Here is a 21,310-nt window from a genome sequence, read left to right as displayed (position 1 = left end):
CACGGATCTCAGCTTCAAGAGCTTCGTAAGACACTGCCACACTCCTCAACAAGCAAACAGGTGAGCCACATCTCTGTACCTCTGGAGCCTTAAAAAAAAGCAGATTTGTATCATCAGCTCAGATTGACTTACTTAGTTTGACTCAAGCAGTGGATCTGGTGACCAATTAGAAACAGTGGGGACAAAAAATAAAAAACCCAATCCCTCCTGAAAAGATTGAGAGATCTTAGTGGGGAGCAAGTGGAGAGGTATAATCCCTGACATTTGTTCGGTGAAATAGGAGAGGTGCTTTTCAACGCCTCGACTTGTTAAATTTAAATCTGTGCTGAAAAGAGCTGCAGCAGTGTGTGGTGTAAGTGAACAGGCTGGACATCGATCTTCCTGGCCAAGCTGAAACGAAGCACCTTCAGCCGGAGCATGAAGACAGAAGAGAAGATGTAGGCCAAACATTTGGCAAAGAAGAATAAAAAGTAGAAACGCGACACTGTACCTTGCTACTGAACATGTCTTAATTAGACATAACGGGCCTGGACAATAATGATGAGGTGACAGAGTAGCACAAAATCTGGTGAGGCTACAAGCTGGCACTGATCAGACGCCTTGATTAATCAGTCAATCAACATTAATTAATAATCAGCTGACATCTTACTCCCTTCCACACTCACTTATCTATGTCCTGCCTTTGTTATGATGCTTTAAAGATCTACTGCTAAGCTTCAAGCGACTGAACTGACGAGTCGTGACTGCACATGCTGTTCAAGGTATTTAACTGATATGTGTGTGTGTGTGTGTGTGTGTGTGAGCCTCATGGGAAATTATAGTTTAATGCAGGGGTGACGAGCTGCTTGTTTGTTTGCCACATGGAACCAATTTTAGTGGATCAATAAAACCAAAGAAATACATATACATAAATTATGGCCCATACATTTACAATACAAAAAGGATAAAGAGTTTTTCCATATTCAGTCAGCCTGCTGTTATCACAATGAAAAGCTTTAGGGCGATTCCTTATCAGAAACATATTACTTCAGTTTGTCAGTAAAAGGGCCTGCAAAACTAGCAATAACCCACACAATGTTCAGTAAAAACCAATGTCCATCCACTGGGCTGGATTTGACCTATGTATTAAATGAGAGTAAGAGTCTCTGGAACAATCTGAAAATCAAATCAAAAAAGCCAGTCACTTCTTTCTAAGTTCCATCTTTTATTCCCTAAACAATTTCTGTACATTTTTCATACAGCTGATTAGTCCTCAAACTGTTTCCCCACAATGCTTGCTGTAGTATGCTGCTCCTGTAAAGCACTTTTGTAATGTGGCTTTGATAAGGACTATATATATTTTGACCAAGTACACGCCAAACTCTTTATAGTAACTTTTAGTCAGTTCCTGTTCTCTTTGAAGCTATTTATGTTTATTTTGCACTTCCTTTTAGGCTGTCTAATCTTGTTGTGGTTTCTTTTTTAGTTATAATTAAATTTTAGTCGTTTGTGTTAATTTTGCATCTTCTTTAGCTTCTTTTTGCAGATACAGATATTTTTGTTTTGCTTCATTACATCAAATGTAACTATTTTGATTCCTTCAATTACCATTTAAATGCTGCACTGCCACTGGCAAATGTCACCTAGATTATACTTGTAGCAAAGAAGCGTGGATCGGGAACAGTAACGTTTAGAAAGTATTTTTTGAAGGTTAGCATGAAACAAAGGGCGCAAATTATTATTATTATTTTTTTTTTTTTCAAAAGTAAAAAGTATTCAAAAGAAAATGCATTGGTGGACATTTTCTTTAAGGTACAGTATTGTATGTTATCAAGTTTATTCTCTAATTTAAGCTACCCACGGTGTTGAGGTGCTAACTTGAAATGTGAAGATAAGCTCACGCAGAAAGGAGGCACAGACTTACAGAGCTTCTCTTTTCGGAGCCATCCTCAAGCCATTTTTAAGCAAAAACGTCTCTAAATTTAAATTTCAGTGATAGGTTGCGAGTGTTTCTCCCAGTGCAGTAAAAAACAAAAACAAAAGAAGTTTATCTGTGCTTTTAAAATCAAGCAAACGTCTAGCAAAGAAAACTGACCGCACAGCTTGACGCTAGACGTGTTGTTTCTATGGCAACAGAACGCCGACCTCTCCCCAGCTCGGTCAGCTTTAAAAAGCTTTAAAAAGGAAACAAAATGTGAATTTACCGATGGATGTGGTATCCTCTTGTTATCGGTGAGTAACACTAAACGAGCAGCCTTCCGTATTGTTAATGTTGCTGGCGTGTCGTGCTCTTGGTCTTGGCTGGGAGGACCGAGGAGCCCTATAACCTACAAATGTAAACATGAATGAAGTCGAGAAGAAGACGAAAACCCTGTTAAGACTTTTAGCCAATCACAAGTCGGGGTGTGAGAGTTCTCGTTTCTGATTGGTTGTTTGTTTCACCGATGAGGAAAACTGCATCAACAGGTGCACCACGTATCCCATGCGTGAAATACTGGGAATCTTTGTTTTGCTTTCTTTTGTTGTTGTTTTTATTGCAGAACTCAGAGAAAAGTTTTCAGTCACAATACATAATAGAAGATTTTCGGTATATTCCTAATCGTTTTAGGTATTCAAAGCGAATAAATTGTTTTTTAAAAAGAGATGTGCAAAAAAGGATTTTGAAGGAGATGTTATTTTGTAAAAGACAGACATTTCAGTGTGGCAAAAGCTAAAAAGAAAACCCACTGAATTCTTAAAAAAAAGTATGACAAGAGCTAGTAAAAAATGTTGGGAGTCTTGCAGGTTTTAAAGTCATAACTACAGAAAAAGAGCCTGGCTCCCTCTTGTGTTTCCATCTCTAGTTGTAAGCAAAGTGTTAAAATTGGACTACATTTCCCAAGATGCAGCCATCATTAGAATGCCTTCACAGATAATCTGAAACAAGAGGTCCAAGCCTTTGTGCATACTGACTATAAGTTATATGTCTTACTGTTTCGGTAGTTTTGTATTTTGAATTTTATTGCATTCTGCCCGTAGTTTTTATTCATCTTAACTTGCAACCTTATAAAAGAATAACTTATTTATATTTATACATACATACATACACACACAGTTTGACACACTTATGCAGCTTTCTTGTAATTTCTTTAAGGAGTCTTCAGGAATATTTTTCGAGATGTCTTGAAGGACATTCAACGCTCTTCTTTGGATGTTGGCTGTCTTTAGCTCTGTTCTCTGTTGGAATGATCACACACTGCTTCAATAATGCTGAGGTCCGGGCGCCATGAATCATGGAGGCCAGTCCATGAGTGATGGTGTTCCACTCTGTGATTTTTTTTTCATTCCTTGTATGGTCTTACTGCATTGGCTGTGTGTTTGGGACCATTGACATGCTGAAAAATAAAACTATTGCCAATCAGACACTTTCCAGATGGTATTGTATGGTGAGTCAAAATCTGACCTTGTTTCTTTGCATTCATAATTCCAACAATGATGACAAAATCCCAACACCACCGCCAAACAGAGCATCCACTGTGTATTACAAATGGTTGTGTCCATTAATTTCAAGTTCAGATTCATCAGACCTGTCAACACTGAATTTCAGTCCAGCTCTGGTGTAATTTGGCATGCCTCTGCCCTTCCTCCCACTTTCCCTTTATTAAGCACGACTTCTTGACAGCCATCCTTACACTGAGACCATTTCTGATGAGGATTCGGTAAATAGTAGATGAATCAACTGAAAGGTCAGAAAGATCTTTTTTGTGTAGACCTGCTATGTCTCCTTTACCCTCCACTTTTCCACGTTCCTCAAATTAAGGGACATAGAGAAAACTACAATAAGATATGCATCTTGTCGATGCACAAGTACTATTTTACACCTGTTAAACTGTGTTATCTTTGGTATTTTTCATAGCTCACACTAAAGAAATATCAAGAAATTATGTGTTTCTGCGATGGTAACAAAGTGCCTAAAGATACAGTTTAAAATTGGTTCTTTGCTCAGTTTTCTGTTATGTGTAGACAACATGGTTTCATCACTTCAGCTACATGCTTCTTTCAAGCTTGAATGAGTTATAGGTCAGTGTTAAGTGGGTTAATAAACAAAACATTCCTCTAAATGAGGAATGATCAAGTACGAGGACTGGACTAAAATCGGGCAAAAGCATCCAATTTGAACGACCTTCAGAAAGCCTGGAGGAGGTACAAATTACAAAATATGAAAAACTGAAGGGAAGGGTTAAAACAATGTTTAAAATGTATTGTTTAAATAAATGTTGTTTTTTTAAAGCACTATTCAGGTTCTCAGGACTACACAAATATAACAATCATTCATATCTGACATCTGCAAAGAGCTTTAAAAGTTTTTCTGAGTTTCCCCCCCAGGCATGAGGTTTTAAAAGATTGTTTTCAGCTCTTACGTGACATGCCCGAAAAAAGCCCCTTCTGCGTCACTGAGGTTTGTAACGTTTACGTGCATGCAAAACAAATATCCGACGAGCATGTGAAGGCAGCACTCAGCTGGTAGTTCCCTGAGCAGCAGACGTCGGAGCGAGGTACTGACAGAAAATATGTGAGTTTCATGTGTTTAGCCGAACATCTGACTGCGATTTTAGGATTATTAGAAGAGTTTCTGTTGTAGTTTTTATCTTGTATGCGTGGAAGACGTCGGTTAAGTCCAGGGTGCGGTCTTTTAGGCTGTTTTGCTTTCGATTTCTTCTTCTTTCTTTTTTTTTTAATGATCTATCGTGAGTTTACGGCCTTCAAAAGTTTATAAAACACATTTGAGGTCATCGGCTGACAAGGGGGATGTCTTAAAAATAGCATTTAAGTCATTTTAGTTGTAGGAAAGTTGATTTTCAGATCGTTTTTGGAGCGTAAGCAGTCAAAGAATAGAACAATGGTAAGTGCGCAAAAGCAAATAAGCAACAACATCAGGAGGAGGCCTGTAACACCGCTGCTGCTTTCTGTCCTGACACCGAGAGCTTGCTGTACCTGTTCTCATCTGTCAGCGTCCTGAAATGTTTCATCATCGACCTTTATATGTTTTCTGGCAGAGTGCATCTCAGCATGGAGAGCAACACTGCTACAGAGGTAGCAGACCACTTGGCGCGCACCTTCTCCCAGGTGGTGTTCATCGACATCCCTCAGTCATACCCACCGTCCACCCACGTCACCTGCAGCTACACCCTCACTGCGGCCTTCCAGCCCAACCCTAGGGACTGGGTGGGCATCTTTAAGGTGGGTTGGATCAATTAAATCCTCAACTTTTTTTTTTTTATAAATGTTAAATCAAAGAATGTCCTTCTTAAGCTTTTCTACCCTTTTCCAGGTGGGGTGGACCACAACAAAGGATTATCATACCTTTGTGTGGGTGGAACCATGTATAGATGTAGTTGGGGAACAGACAGTGACAAGGCAAGCTTTCTTTAAGGGTAAGAAATGCTTTCACTTCTGTTTCCAGGTGAATGTGTTTGGCTGTGTTTGTAGTGTACACCCTAGTTGTGTCTTAAATGCAAACAGTTTAGGATTAAATCTGTTTTTCCTGAGCTGCTGTGTCAATGATCTGCACAGACAGATATGATTATATCCAGGTTTCACCCACAGAATCCTATTTTTCTTTTTGTTTTTTGTCCAGTTAAAATGGCAGAAGCTCAAACAATCCATCACTGGTTTTTCAGATTTACAATAAAGTATCCACATATTTTATGACTCAAAGAGGTGAAAGTACCCCATGTTTTGCACACAAGAAAGTCAATATGTTATATAACCAAAATCTAAGCTTTTAGAGAGCCTTATTTTCATAATAATGAAACTTTTCTTGATATTAGATTTTTTTTGAACTTGTCAATCAGAAACCATTTTTAGCCAATTTTACAAGAACATGTAAAAACAAATCTATCATTCTGGCATCTTCAGGGTTTTTGTGTGTTCAGTTTATTGGGGGAGTTTAAAATGTAATATGGATCTGTTTACATTTTTTAGCATTTTATTGATTGAGAAACAAAATAATAAACGTTTCAAAGAGCAGTGAGAGTTTTTGAGTCATCATGACATCAAGATCTCGTTATCCGTTTCCTTCAGATTACTACCTGCCCAAAGATGAGATCGAGTTCTACCAGTTCTGCTACGTCGACAGCACCGGTCAGGTACGAGGAGCCAGCACTCCTTTCTGTTTCAGAAGCCCTGCGGAGCAAAGCCTGGAGATCAGCCCAGACGACGACCTGCTGGTTATCACAACACAGGTAAGTGATTTAAACCTGACATAAAGGAAGCGGCAGGGTAGCCAGGATAATGTAGTGAGGAGTGATGTGGTGTTGAACAAGCTGGAGATAGGTTTCGAGACTCTGATTAGAGGGTATTACAGCAGATGACGACAAGGAAAAAGATGCATAAATTGTGCAATATTTTTCACTTGGTGAAAGCATGGCAACGTCACCTTGTTGATATGTATGTCAAAGCAAAGCTCAGAGTTACAGATCACACCCAGATGGTGGGCGGAGCTTGATGTTGAAGGGCCTGTTTTAATTTCCTAGCTGCAGGTCAGGTATGTAAGGCCAAATAAAAGAGGTTTACAGCCTCAGAGGTTCACAAGTGCTATTCCAAATCTTTGTGAATCCATCTGCTGTGGGAAATAACAAAGCTAAAAGTACCTATATTTGGAGTAACTAAGCTGTAGGAAGTTTTCTGACATCCAGAAATGAAGCTGCAAGACAAAAAAAACAGGACCACCTTAAAACCATCTTAAAATATGGAGCTCAGTTTTGTGACTGTACAGCAAATAAAGACGCCTCATATGCCACGTTAATGAATCAAAAATTTAAAACGGCATGAAAAAAAGAAAGCCTTTTGCCCACATACACTCGCCACCTTTCAAATTACTTCTTCAAGCTTCAAAGCGCCTTCATAGCCTCACAAATGTAAAAGACTCATCTGGAACGCCGTCACACTGACAAAATCCAGCCACAGACGCCCAACGTGCAGTATGAACGCGTCAGAAGTATTTAAACCAGTTCTGTGGCATTTTCTGCTGCAGTAGGTGCTTTGTTATGATGATGCATACACAGACTCAAAGTGAAAGCATTACAAGCTTTGCTGTCTAAGCTGGTAAAAACAAGTTATACATTCTAATAACAAAGCCTTTAAAAAGACTTACGGCCCTAGCAGGGTCTCTTCCTGACATTGTCCTGGAGTGGGTGTGGTCTCTCGCCCCCCTGCCTAGGTGCCGTCCGTTTGGTACAGCTGACTCCCATCAGCAGTTAGAGGTACTTAAGGCCAGGGATAGGTGAGCTCTAGGCCAGAACCAAGCCAGGTAACTATAGACCGATAGCTTTACCATCACATATATGTAAAGTTATAGAGAGAATGATAAATGTAAGATTAATATATTATGTAGAAAGCAGAGGATTTATCTAACTATCAAAGTGGATTTAGAAGAGGGAGAAGTACTATGGATCCAGTATTGTGTTTGGAGCATGAAATTAGGAGGGCTCAGATAAATAAAGTGTGTGCGGTGGCAGTGTTTTTCAATATGGAGAAAGCTAATGATATGATGTGGAGAGAAGGTTTGTTAATTAAAATCCATAAATTGGGTGTTAGGGGGTGGATGTATAGGTGGATTTTGGATTTTTTTTTAAAGGGTACGCAAATACAAGTGAGAATTGGAAAGTGTTAGGGTTCCTGGGTCTTTGACCCAGTGGTTTCTGTTTTGTACCCTTTATTTGGTTTCTCTTCTTAGTTTATTTTTGTGAAGGATTTGGTTTCTGTTTTACATTTCTATTTTTTCCCCCAGTTCTTCTTGGTGTGTGATTTTGTAGTTCTTAAGTTTGGTTCCATACTCCATCTATTCTGTGTCCAGTCAGTGTCTGTGCCTGCCCCACGTCTCTGTTACAGTGCCTGCTTGTGAGTCTGTGTCTATAAGTTCAGTCTGTGTTTCCTGTTTTACTTTGAAAGTCCGTATCTCATGTTAATGCGTCTAGTTTTGCTTCCTTTGTCTCGTCAGCCCTGTTTTGTCCCAGCTGTGTTTCCCTCCTGTCTCATCTTTTGATTGCCTCCTCTGTGTATTTAAGCCCTGTGTTTCTGTGTCAGTGTCGCAATCTACCATCATATTGTACTGTATGGTCTGTTTCCCAGGCTGCCGCATTAGTTTATTTTGTATTCTAGTTCAGCCAGTTTTTTGTTTTGCCATCCAGCATTAAATCTGTATTTAAGTTCACCTTTTGTTTCCGTGAGTCTGGATTTTGGGTCTTTTTCCTGCCTGCACACAGCCTTCACATGACAGAGTTATTCAGGAGAGGTTTTCTGTAGAGAATGGGACTCCTCAGGGAGCATAGTGAGTCCCTTGTTATTTTCTCTAATGATTCATGATGTGTTTAATGATATAGAGCGTGGGGTGGGATGTTCACTTTTTGATGGAGCCTTATGGAGGAGAGAGAGGAATGTAGAATTTATTGTAAAGAAGCTGCAGGAAGCAGTTGGTAAAGTTGAAGAGTGGTCGTATAAGTGGGGCTTCAAAGGGGTTAGTGAGGAAGTTGGGTGAAGCTATATGGCGTGGAATTAGAAAGAGTGAGGAAGTTTAAGTTTCTGGGTTTGTGGTTGGCTGGGAGGGTAACTTGGGGTGCACACATTCAGGAATTGGTGGGTAAGTGTAAAAGTTTTAAATATTTTGAGGTGTTTAGTTTGGAGGGATTGGGAAGCGAATAGCGAATCCTTGGGGGCCATATACACTGGGTTGGTGAGGTCAATGTTAGATTGTGGTTGTGTGGCATGTAATTCGGTAGCAGACACTACTCTTGGGAAATCAGATGTTATTTGGTATCAGGTGTTAAGACTTTGTACAGGGGCATTTAAAACAACGCCTACTGTAGCCTTGCAGATGGAGATGGGGGAGATGCCACTAGGATTGAGGAGAGAACATCTTAGATTGAATTATTGGGCAAATTTACAGGGGCAGGATCACCCTACACTAGAAGTATTTAAACCTTGCTGGAAGAAAGGAGGGAATTAAAGAGCTTTGGATGGGTGGGGGGGGGGGAGAGAGCTAGAGAATTTAATTTGGATCAGTTAGTCATGTCAACGAGTGCCGTGGCCTGCAATCCCTCCATGGATACTTCCTGAAGCAGTAGTAGATTTTGTATTATTGGACAAGAAGAGTAAGGATAGGCAGGTGGTCTGTACTCCCATTCAGTTCAGGGTTACATTGAACAGTATTATGGGTATGTGCAAGTATATACAGATGCGAATCCAGCTAGTCAAGTGGGGGTAGAAGTGGTGATTCTGGATTTTATGGTAGAAATTGGGAAGAGAATAAATGATGGCTTGTCTGTGTTTACAGGAGAAATGATAGCAATTCTATTAGCGGTTCAGTGGGCGGAAGAGATGAGGCCACTGAAAGCAATTATTTGTTCAGATTCAAGAGCATCCTTGGTCAGTCCATAGAGCGGTCATTCAGAAGGTCGATCAGATATTTTAATAGAGATTCGGCAAAGTCTTTTTTTTTTTTTTTTGACACTTTTTATTTGTTTAGGAACATTTTTATGCAACAAGATAAAAGAAAAAAGAAAAAACAGAAACAGTATGAGGTCATGGGAAGATAACATACACCTGTACATACATCTGCACATCCACACATACATACGTCAACAAGTCTGCATTGCTAATTCTATGCATCAAAGGGTGCTGCCACAAGCTGTAAAGTCCAGCCATTTTCTCCACCGTCTCCTTCCCAAATCTCCCTGCAGTCGCAGAGTGAAAGTCATACATTCCATCAATTTGACGTCTTCCACTATAGAGGTAAAAAGTGTTACAGTGGGAGGATCTCTACAGAGCCAGCATTTTGTTATGGCCTTCTTCGCAGAAGCCAAGAGAACTTTCAGAAGGTAAACATCATCTGCAACTAAATCGTCTGTAAAATACCCCAGATACAATGAGGTAAATGTACAAGACACGTGGAATCCCAACACCTCTGTAATTATCTTTATAACTTCCGTCCAGAAGGGTCGTATGAGTGGGCAGGACCAGAATATATGACCGTAATCAGCCATGACTTCCCCACAATTCCTCCAGCAAAACGCAGGTGTAGCACTGAATTTAGACTTCTGTTTAGGCGTTATGAAATAGCGTATAATGTTCTTCCAGCAGAAGTCCCGCCACATGTTGGAGTTAGTCGTGGTAAACTGTGTCTCCCAGATCCGTGCCCACCCATCTTCTGTAATCACAATGTCCATTTCTTTTTCCCATTTCTGCTTTATGTAAATCGTTGAGTGCCCTTTGAGCTTAGTCAGACATTTATACAGTTTACTTATCAAGGCTCTGTTACTCCCAGAGTCATAAGCATCAATGAAAATATTAACAATCGAGAAGTCTCCACGGACACAGCTCTTCAGTCTTTTGCCAATATAGTCACGGAGTTGCAAGTATCGAAAAAAGTCTTGTTTCCCGAGATCGTAAGTCTTGCATAGGGTATCAAAAGCCATAATTTTAGATTTTACAATAACCAAACACCCAGCAGTGATTCCATGCCACACCCATTGTTTAAATCTACTATCGTGGGAAGCAGGTAGAAAATCAGGGTCATACGCTGGCCACCTCAGAAGTTTTATCTCTTCCTGGAGTTGCGCCTGCTTGACCACTCCCCTCCATATTTTTAATGTAAAAGTGACCCAGTGGCTGGGCGTCAAGGTATCGTCCAAATCAGAAGCCGCGTGACCAAGTCTAGACTGGATTGGCGTGTCTGAGAGAGACATCTCAATAGTCTTCCACCTCGCACAAAAAGATGGATTACACCAACACACCAAGGACCTCAGCTGAGCAGATAAGTAGTAATTCCTTAATGAAGGTAGAGCCAAGCCCCCTTTGTCTTTCGGCAACTGCAAAGTAGAGAACTTCACCCGTGGTCTTTTGTTAAGCCAAATGAATCTCGAAATCTGCTTATTCCATTCCCTGAATTGCTTCTCTGGAATTTGAATAGGTAAAGCAAGAAAAAGATAGAGTAGTTTGGGGAGAATATTCATTTTAATTATCTGTATCCTGTTGCCAAGGTCGAGAGGGAGCAAGGCCCAAATGTTGAGATCGCTATATATTTCTCTATTAATACGACTGTAATTAATATTGTACAGTTGTGTCAGATCTCTAGGCAGAAACACTCCCAAATATTTGATAGCAGTTGCCTCCCAATTAAACTTGAATTTTGCCAGTAGTGTCTGGTCCGGAGAAAAATTAAATGACAGAACTTGAGTTTTTTTGACATTAAGGACATACCCTGAATACAGGCCATATGTTTCCAACATCCCCATTAATACTGGTATACCTGAGCTGGGATCCATGATTGTCACCAAGACATCATCTGCATATAAACACACCTTGTACTCGTCCCCTCCTATTACAATCCCTTTCAACGATGTTTCCTGACGTATAGCCTGGGCTAGAGGTTCGATAAACAAGTTGAAGAGGTAGGGGCTTGCTGGACACCCCTGTCTACATCCTCGTTCTAAAAAAATAGTATCGGAGAGGCTACCGTTAATTTTTATTCTGGCAGTAGGGAGAGAATAAAGAGCTTGGAAACATCTTATAAACTCGCTACAGAAACCAAATCTTTTCATCACTAGGAAGAGGAAGTCCCAATTCACTGAATCATATGCTTTTTCAGCATCTAAGCTAAGAATAATTGAGCTTTTTTTCTTATTATTAATGTGTTCGATGATGTGTAAAGCTCGTCTAATATTATCGTGGGTTTGTCTATTTTTCAAGAAACCCGTTTGGTCTTCATCAATCAAAGAAGGCATTACAGCATCCATTCTTCGCACCAAAATAGTTGTGTATAGTTTATAGTCTGAGTTCAGGACACTTATAGGCCTATAAGATTTGCAGTTTAGTCTATCCTGTCCCCCCTTTGGCAAAACCGATATGAAGGCCTCCTTCCAAGAGGGAGGTACCAGACCTCCTTTCAAAATGTAGTTAAAACTAGTTTCCAACAGGGGAAGAAGGCTTTCCCTCATGGTTTTGTACCATTCGGCAGGGAGCCCGTCGGTACCTGGTGATTTATTGGATTTAAGGCTGGAGATAGCTTTAATTATTTCTTCCCGAGATATTAAGGACGTTAATTTACTATTTGCTTCTCGACCAATCGTAGGCAGGTCTAAGGAATTCAAAAAGTCAGTCATCTTATTTACATCACCCTGAGTAGATTGACTATATAAGGATTTGTAATACTTTTCAAACGCTTTTTGAATTTTATCCAGGTCAGTTACAACATTGTTACCAACCGGGTCTCTAATCTTATAAATATTATTTTCAGCTTGCTGTTTTCTAATCCGCCACGCCAACTGCTTCGCCGCCTTAGGCCCCGCCTCATAATACCTCTGTTTCATGAACCTTATGTTTTTCTCTACTTCTTCGCTCAATATCTTATCTATCTCCTGCTTAATCTGTCTGATCTGGTGGGTTACTGTAGTATTTTTATCCTTTAGACCTGACTGTTCCAAGGCCATTAATCTATTCTGCAGTTGTAACAATTCTTGTGACTTTTTCTTTTTAATCATGGTCGACCACGCAATTATTTTACCTCTGAGGACAGCTTTGGCTGCATCCCATACAATACTGTGATTTGTCTCTCCATTATCATTGTCCTGCAGGTACAAGTTAAGATCGGCTGTCATTTGTTTCACAAAAGCGGGGTCATTTAACATACCGGTATTTAGTCTCCACAAAGTTGTCTTCCGTGTCCCGTCCAAATGTAACGTTATATAAAGTCCACTGTGGTCAGAGACATCTCTTGGACCTATTCTGCAATCTTTTATCCTGTGTAAATCCCTATTAAACATAAAACAGTAATCTATCCTCGAATACACTGAGTGTCGAGCAGAGTAAAAAGTGAATCCTGACGCTGACCCATGGATAGATCGCCACACGTCAATAAGCCCTAATTCCGTTAACATTCCTTTAACCCGTTTCCCTCCAGACGTGCTTTTCCTGTCCCTATTATTTGAGTCTAATCTGGGATTTAACAGTAAATTAAAATCTCCTGCACAAATAAGAGTTCCCACCGTTTCCTTAGAGATCAAATCAAATATCTTCTTAAAGAAGCTTGCGTTGCTTCCTGGGGGTGCATAGACATTTAATAGTGTGACCGTCTTATTCTCTATTCTACCTTTTACTAAAACAAACCGACCTTCCTTATCACTTATAGTAGATATATGTTCAAATTTTATTTTATTTGAGATAAGGATAGCTACTCCTCGTTTTTTCCCGGCCCTATACGATGAATAAAATGTATGTCTGAAACCCATCTTTTTTAATTTCTCATGTTCTGCATTATCTAGATGAGTTTCTTGCCAATATGCCAAGTCTACTGTCTCCTTTTTCAATTTGGCAATTAATTTGCTTCTTTTAATAGGGCTATTCAGGCCATTTACATTTAGTGACAGCATTTTATAGAAATTATAAGCCATCAAGTGGATATGTGGACTACAACATAATCAACCCAGATCTCAGAACATCACAACCAGAACTCACTGAACAGCAAACACACAAAACATTAACAGGAGCTTCCAATACAAAGGATATAACAGTATCCTTTGACATTGAGGGGACTGGCCACAGGGTGGGGCCCCTCATCCGACAAGAGGGGAGTGACCGACAAAAAAGCCAAAAAAGGGCAAAAAATAAACGAAACAGTCTCTTATCGCTACTAGACATAACGTGGTGGTTCTCTAACCATGTCCGTAGGCACCAACCTAAAGAAATATGAATTCTGAAGGATACGAAAGTCAGTGTTCCTGCGGTTAGATTATCAAAACTCTACCGCCAGCTATCTCACCGTTGTCCCACCATCAGCTGTTCACTCGTCTGCTGACACTTTTTCTTGCTCCCTCCGGAATGCTTGGAGTTTTTCCCGCACGTGCTGCTGGAAGCCGCCCCCGCAGTGTGCTGTCTGCGTTTCCCAAGGAAGTAGCTGCTTTATCGTGTCCTCTGTCATCCTGTTGGTTTGGTTCCCCAAGGTGATCTTACCCACGGCTATTCCCCGCTTTCTTAAATCCTCGGCAGCTTGGCTCGCGGTATTATATAGGACATTGCCTGACACATAAAACACTCGCATCTTACTTAGTGGTGTCTGGAAACGGATCCCGTTGTCCTTCAAAGCCTTCTTAACTGGGATATATTCCCGTCTCCTTTTCTGCACTTCCAGAGAGTAGTCATGATCGAAATACACCCGTTTGTTTTGGATATGTACCCCTTTGTTCCACGCCGTGCGGAGAATCTCTTCTTTAACAGAGAACCGGAGGAAGCGCACTATTATTGAGCGTGGTGGGGCGTTCGGGGGTGGTTTCGGTCCCAACGCGCGGTGTGCGCGCTCAATGCCGAGAGCACGGTCCGGGCCGAAATCTTCGCCTAGGTGTTCTTTGATCAGATTTTCAACAAAGGTAGTCACCGACGAGCCCTCCGAGTTTTCCGGTACGCCGTAGATCCGGATGTTCTTGCGTCTAGCGCGGCCCTCCATATCGGACACCTTTTCCTGAAGCGCCCGTTGATTTTCCAACAGCTGCACAAGTGTATCCCTAACACCAATGTCCCAGCGTTCCGAGTCAGCCATGTTGTCCTCGACGTGCTTTAGCCGACCAGTCATCTCCTCCACCTGATCCGCCATCTCGTGTAATCTTTGATTCAATTCCTTAGAGAGTTCGGCCATTTGCTTCTTTACATCCTCCCGAAATTCCGTACCGAATGCTTTGAAGTCACTCTTCAATTCGGTTCGCAATGTAGCCATTTCGGCCACCAGTACGCTACTCACAGCATCCCGAAGCCAACCCAGACCTTCACCTCGGTCGCCATCTTGTCCCGATGCGAGGCTTGCCTCACTAGCCGCGGCGTCCTTCTCCATTTCACAGTCAAGAATGTTTCGTAGCCCGTATCCTCCCTTTTTAGATTTATCCCCACTCATTCTTGAGTCGAAAAATGGCAATGTAGCCCTAATACAGCTCTCGAGTCCGGGGAAACACACGGTTGGTGCCGGAGGTCACTCTCTATGCGGCCATGCGGTGCTACGAGCCACCGGAAGTCCACCGGCAAAGTCTTTTCAGAATACATATGATGAGTCTGTTAGTAGTGTTTGTATGGGTCCCGGCTCACTATGGGGCGAGGGGGAATGAAGAAGCAGATAGGTTGGCAAAGGAAGCCACTTATCATAGGATAGATCATCTGGCGGTGAGTTTTGTTCAAGCGGATTAAGAGTATTTTAAAGTTAGAAATGAGGGCTAGATGGCAAAAACAAAGAAGAAAAGAGGGGAAGGTGGTTCTATAAAATTCCAATGGGGGTAGGAGAAAGGAGAGCCACAGGGGGGGGGGGGGGGGGGAGGAGGAGGAGTCAAGAATGAGATTTGGACATACAGGATTGAATTCTACACTATTGTTGATAGGGAAACATAATTCAGGGAAATGTGGTTATTGTGGAGAGGAGGAAACTTTAGCACATGTTGTTTTGCAGTGTCGGAAGTATAAGGTAGAGAGGAGACAACTGGTCCGAAAGTGAAATTGGATCTTATTAAGTTATTGCAAAAGGAGTCGGAGAATAAAAGTTATCAGGCTTTGATTTAAGTTTTTTGTGTGTGTGTGTGTGTGTGTGTGTGTGTGTGTGTGTGTGTGTGTGTGTGTGTGTGTGTGTGTGTGTCTTGACTCCTGCTCAGTGAAGAGGAGTGGGTTTGGTGATTAACCTTCTGTTTTGCTTAATTTTTTCAGGGTTTTGACCAACTACTGAGTTGTGTTTACTTTTTCTTTTTTTTAATGGTGACAGCAGCTTGACTGTCTCTGAGTTTTGTTGGAATGTTAATAAAACCTTTTAATTTAACCGTTTTACCTCTTTCTCTCCTTTTTCAACCTTTTTGTTACTTCCCCTCATCCCCTAGACCTTTTCATGTGTTCATATTTTCATGTGTTCACATTTTCCTGCTGTTTGAAGGGTTTTCTTGACTTTGTCCACCTCTGTTTTGTCTCTGTATCCCCTGTCTTCACTCCACTTCCGGTCTATTTTGATGATTGTTTTGCCTTGCTTTCCTCCTGTGAATTGACTTGTCTTTTCCCCTAATTCCTTCATGTTGTGGTTTTTTTGTTTGTTTGTTTTCCCCTACCCCAAGTCTCATCTTTGCCTGTCTGAATTCTCGCCTGTGTGAGCGTCTTCCCCACCTTATCTCCACCTGCACCCCTTTCAACCCTGTGTACATTCAGTCTTTATACTTTGTCAGATTCTGTAATATTTTATTCCACTGTTTTCAGTGTCCGTAGAGGGTTAGGTCTTTAGTGCTTAGTTCTGCAGTGAGCGTAATAGATCACAAACACTGTTCGCAGTCACGTGTCAGTGAGCATCTGGGCTATTGAAGAGCTTCTGAAGATGTTTGTTTTTAGCCAAAAAAAAGTATCTGTGATCCCTGAGAGGTCTTTGCTCGCCATTATACTTCTAATACTTCAGAGGGGTTAAATGCAGTGCTTGCTTCTGACTTTTGTCTCTTCAATAACACATGAGAGCAGGTCGCAGTGTCTGAAAAGTAAACAGAGCTTTTTATTGACATATTTGGTTTTTCCTTTTTCCAGGACCAAGTTGAGCAGAGCTTACGTGAAAAAGCTGAAATGCAGAAAGAGCTGGATCAGATAAGAGCTGAAAATGAAACCTTGAAGAGTGCTCTGCTGAGGGAGCAGCAGCAAGCTGCCGGCTTAAAGGTCCACTTATCTTATTTTCCACTCCGCCATTTGTCTTGTGCAACAGAGAAAATAGTAAAGTGTAAGCTGAACTTTGGTAAGCTGACTCAGTGTTATTGATTCTCTCACAGGGGCAGAATGAGCAAAAAGAGAAAGAAAACGCCGAACTGGCCACTGAACTGGATCAAACCAAGCAACAGATTAAAAACCTGAGAAGCTCTTTGCAGCAGCAGCTGAAAGAAAATGACAGCTTGAAGGTTTGCCCTCGCTTGACATTTTACATCTAAATTCAGCACTTTGACATCTGTGTAAAAACTTATGTTTGACGTTAGGAGGAGATGGTGATCCAGATGACGAAGCAGATGGAGATACAGCAGGACAGCGTCACTGAGAGGAGGGAGCGGAGTTCATCGAGAACGAGCGAGGTAAGATGGATTCTGTCTCACTGTTAGACGGTCTAAAGTAAGTGAGCTTTGTTAAGTGGGAGCTTTGAACACCACTGATGTTTGGTTCTGGGCTGTATGTGGACTAATCCACTGTCCAGCTCCCAAAGTGCTGAAAGGAAAATCGCGTTATGCTGGATTTGAAGTGATAAGCTGTAATATTTGATGTTTATGTTGCATTTTTAATATGCTTTGAGTTGTAAAGGTCTCAGTGTGATTTCCCGGTTAAATTTAAAGTAAATAAAGAAGTCTGTAGAGCCAGTTTGCTCAATGCAAGCCGTGTTTGTGCAAATTATGTGTGCAAACAAACTTTTTTTTTTTAAACTGCCACACTTCACTCTAATGGCAGATATAAAAAATCTTGATACCACAGTCATAGTTTTGTAAAATTGTTGTTTTTCTTTCCTTTTTTCCCATTTTCATCATTTTCAATCTCAGTTTCACATGTCAAGTGAACCCTTCTCCTATGACTGCTGATCTGAATCTTACAGTAACCTTGTAACGTTGGATCCAAGAAACATAAGCTGGAGCGAATATGATGACAGCAGAACTTTTATTTAATACTGTGGTTTTTACTGGGACATAGACACTCCCGCTCTCTCTCTGCTGTCACGTCCGCTTCCCTCCTCCGACTGTCATTGCCAACATATAAAGAGACACAATAACTGTCAGATCCCAGCACACCTGTTCACCCCGCCCCTGCGCCGCCCCGGGAGCTCACTGCGTCACCCCTCCTCTGCAGCTGGCCAGAGACCACACCCACACCACAAACCTCTTCCTTGTTTTACAGGAGAAATACGATCGAGCTGTGCAGAAGATCAACCAGCTGAAAGACGAGCGTGAGAAGCTGAAGGAGGCGATTGAGGCCCAGAGTGAGGAGATCTCCAAGTGAGTCATTTTCTACTTCAAACCAAAACTTTTAGAACGCATCTGCTTACTGATGCTCAAATCTGTGCGTTTTAGGCTGAATACAAAGGTCAGAGAAGGTGAACGGGAGCTGTTTAAAGCAAAGGACGGCATCCAGCTCATCGAGGTAAATCTTTACCTCTGTCAGTGCGCCCCAGGGTGGCTGTGGCTACAATGTAGCTTGCCATCACCAGTGTGTGAATGTGTGTGTGAATGGGTGGATGACTGGATATGTAAAGCGCTTTGGGGTCCTTAGGGACTAGTAAAGCGCTATGTAAATACAGGCCATTTACCATTTTACCATTTAGTTAACTTTATGTACTGCTGTGATCATTTTAAATGGGCTGGCCTGAGAGTTCATTCATTCAGTTGTCATTTATTTGGAACCAGAAAAATACAAAAATATATATTGCATGCTGGCAGGTGGACCTTCAGAGCAGCAGGAAAGAGAAAGAGAGGCTCGCTGCAGAGCTGCAAAGACTGCAGAGCCTCACCTACAACGTGGACAAAATGCAGAGAGAGAACCAGGACTTACAGAGGAGGCTTTCAGTGCAGGAGACTCAGCAGAGCCCTTCGGATGACCTAAAGGTGCGAACAGGTTTTAAAAAGAAAAAAAAAAAGGGGGATCGTAACCTCCTAAAAAGTACCTAATTTCATGTCTTAAAGATGCGTCTCCTTCTTAGTTTCAGTGTCAGACTCTTACCAGACAGCTACAGGAGACTCAGGCCAAGCTGGCAGCTGAAAAGGAGGAGACCAGAAATGCCAAGAGACGTAATGAGTATTTGGAGGTGGAGATGCAACAAATCCGGGATCAGCTGGAGAGCGTGTGCAAAGCATTGGATGGCGAAAAACGGAAGAGCAGCAAATTTGAGGTGAATCGATGTGAAATTTTAAGATTTAATTCTTATCTGTTTTGGGTTTTCTTTTTTCCTGCTCAAGCTCCACCTAAATCAGAACAAGCAAGAAAAATCAGCTGATAATCATTAAAATAAATATAACTAAATAAAAACAGAAGAAAAGCTGAGAAAATTAAATGATGCTATATTTATCATGTGCATATTGAACTCTGAGCTACTGTCCAGAGTGCATGAAATTAAGTGCCTAAACTCATGATATAATATAAAGGTACAGACTAAAAATTCAGCTTATTATTTTTTTAATATTTAGCTGATCTGATACTTTGTGAGAAATGTGCAAATATCAAACCCCAAGAGCCCCTGAACTTGACTCTATATGACACCTTTTGGATTGGACCTCATTAAAGTTCTCAGCGGGTTCGACACAGGCTGGAAATTCTTTAGACTTAAGGTGTTTTAATTCTGTGGTTTATTATCATTTTGGAATTTTTGACCTGCAGTTTGTCTGTTGGACGTTTCTGAAAATTGAACTTGGTTTTCTTTGATTTTTCAGCTGCAAATCCTTGAAGTTAATGAAGTGTTGGCAGATAAGAACATCGCCATAGATGAAAGGGAGTCGACCATAAATCGGAAAGACAATCAGCTCACACTCCTGACACAAGAGAAGGAGGAGCTTGCTCGAGAAAACCAGGTACACACAATAACGCTGGCTCTACTCGGTAGATGTTCAGACTCAGAATCACTTTAAAAAAAATGTTGACACCTCAACTGTGTTTATTTTGCCAGACTCTCAAAGAAACTATTCAGGACCTGCGCAGACTTTACACAGAACCCCCTACGACTCCCGCAGAACCTTTGTACTTGCAGCCAGATGACGACGCACCACCTGCTTCAACCCACGTTTATGAAACCATAGGTGGGAAACTGTCTCACACATGTACTGTCTAAAACCTACCAAATCTGAAGAAAATACTAAATTTAGTATATTTAGCTATTTACACAAACTTTTACCTTGATGTTACAGCCCCTCTAAGTACTGAGGGGCGACTTGGAGTGTGGTTCTTCCCGTTAATTGTCGAGCATTTCCAAGCACTCAAAATTTCATGTGTACAGGACATGTGTGCATGAAATCATGAAACTCTGTTTTGGTCGCAGTTCTTAACAATCTTGCAAAACTGCACTTATTTCATGCCTGTAACGTGCTTTCATTTAAAGATTCGTATCACTGTGTAGGTGAAAAATTCCCCTTATATGGCGCTCACTGCTTTTCTTCTGTCTCATTGCAGGACCAGAGGACGAGGAGGTGAGTCAAATACTTTCCTTTTTATTTAAGTTTTTATATTTAATTCAGTCCAGCTTCACACCTACAGTGGTTTTGGTTTAGGATTTATTTTTTCCTGATAGCCTTGGTGCAGATATCTTGACTAAAGCTGCCACAGAGTGACTCCCGTGGCATCTCTCCCCTCCAAAACACATTAATGAGAAAAGCGCCCCTCCCTCGAGTGACTCGGCTGTTTAGGGTTTATTTTTGAAGCGGATTTAAAACTTAATCCGCTCGCTATTCCATTACGACCCCTGATGTGCTGCAGTCTCCATTTCAGTCGCTGGTGTGTCGTCACTGCCGCGAGAGCTTCCCCGGCATCACCCAGGACGAACTGGATCAGCACGAGCAGTGTCACCGCGTCTGCCCCTTCTGCACGATGATCTGTGACGACATGGACCAGGCCACGTTTGAAGATCACGTCTACAGCCATTAGGAGAGAGAGCGGCAGCAGCGTGGTTTGAATAAGTCTTAAGAGATGGGTGGTTATACATTTAAAAGTAACTTCTTGGCTTCAACATGTTGGCCTGCAGACACTGGAAACCTGCCTGTGTTACATAATCCTTCGCGGCCTATGTTATTGCATTTAAATATAAAAACGTAAAAGTAGACGGCACAACTTCTCTGCTTACATTTTGGCACATGCGCACACACACAGATATTTGGCTCTGCTGCTGGTATTAACACACGAAGTGTCAAACAAGTCAGTTAAACTAGACTACAGTCAAACGCCTCATTAAAACCTACTTAGGACATGCAAACTTCTGAATGCACGCTGAAAAATTCACACACACACACACACACACACACACACACACACACACACACACACACACACACACACACACACACACACACACACACACGCGTTATAAAGACACACCCGTGGTGGTTTCACATGAATTTAAAGGCTGGTTAGTGAATAAATCCTAAACATTATGAATATGGGAGATATTTAGGGACACAAACACTGATGTTGAACCCCTGCCACATGCAAAACATGTAATGTTTCGCACCACAAATTTGAGTCTACTTCTCCCCCCACTTTTCTTAAGTTTTTCCACAGGCACTGGTTTGGTGAAGAAATTGGAAAGTTGTGTGGAAATTCAAGTTTCTTAATATTATAGGCTTTAACTGTA

At 41.4% G+C, this 21,310-nt stretch overlaps 1 protein-coding gene across 5 annotated transcripts; it reads left to right on the top strand.

Annotated features, from left to right (window-relative positions):
- Positions 1 to 6: 6 nt before the first annotated feature.
- calcoco2 (calcium binding and coiled-coil domain 2) lies at positions 7 to 20,978 on the top strand. Of its 5 annotated transcripts, XM_026178045.1 has the most exons (16): positions 504 to 568; positions 702 to 761; positions 5,016 to 5,199; positions 5,291 to 5,393; positions 6,043 to 6,203; positions 16,540 to 16,665; positions 16,776 to 16,901; positions 16,977 to 17,069; positions 17,878 to 17,975; positions 18,051 to 18,120; positions 18,417 to 18,581; positions 18,677 to 18,865; positions 19,404 to 19,541; positions 19,637 to 19,766; positions 20,137 to 20,153; positions 20,452 to 20,978. In XM_026178045.1, exons 3-16 carry the CDS (start codon positions 5,029 to 5,031, stop codon positions 20,605 to 20,607), a joined length of 1,743 nt encoding a protein of 580 aa, XP_026033830.1. In that variant the 5' UTR covers positions 504 to 568; positions 702 to 761; positions 5,016 to 5,028; the 3' UTR covers positions 20,608 to 20,978. The 5 variants fall into 5 exon arrangements, with proteins under 5 accessions (XP_026033833.1, XP_026033830.1, XP_026033829.1 ...); XM_026178048.1 differs by lacking the exons at positions 504 to 568; positions 702 to 761 and adding an exon at positions 7 to 60; XM_026178044.1 differs by lacking the exon at positions 504 to 568 and having other exon boundaries at positions 627 to 761.
- The last annotated feature ends 332 nt before the right edge of the window (positions 20,979 to 21,310 follow it).

This window comes from Astatotilapia calliptera, chromosome 8 (genome assembly GCF_900246225.1).
Source record: "Astatotilapia calliptera chromosome 8, fAstCal1.2, whole genome shotgun sequence".
In the NCBI taxonomy this organism is placed as follows: Eukaryota; Metazoa; Chordata; class Actinopteri; order Cichliformes; family Cichlidae; genus Astatotilapia; species Astatotilapia calliptera.
The sequence above is the reverse complement of the archived record's forward strand: the minus strand, read 5'-3'. Positions and strand labels throughout refer to the sequence as shown.

Excerpts from the sequence above, each read along its gene's own strand:
- calcoco2 (XM_026178048.1), top strand. The coding sequence starts at position 5,029 with ATGGAGAGCAACACTGCTACAGAGGTAGCAGACCACTTGGCGCGCACC. Across the intron at positions 17,070-17,877 it reads GTTCATCGAGAACGAGCGAG|GAGAAATACGATCGAGCTGT; the intron begins GTAAGATGGATT and ends CTTGTTTTACAG. Across the intron at positions 17,976-18,050 it reads CAGAGTGAGGAGATCTCCAA|GCTGAATACAAAGGTCAGAG; the intron begins GTGAGTCATTTT and ends TGTGCGTTTTAG.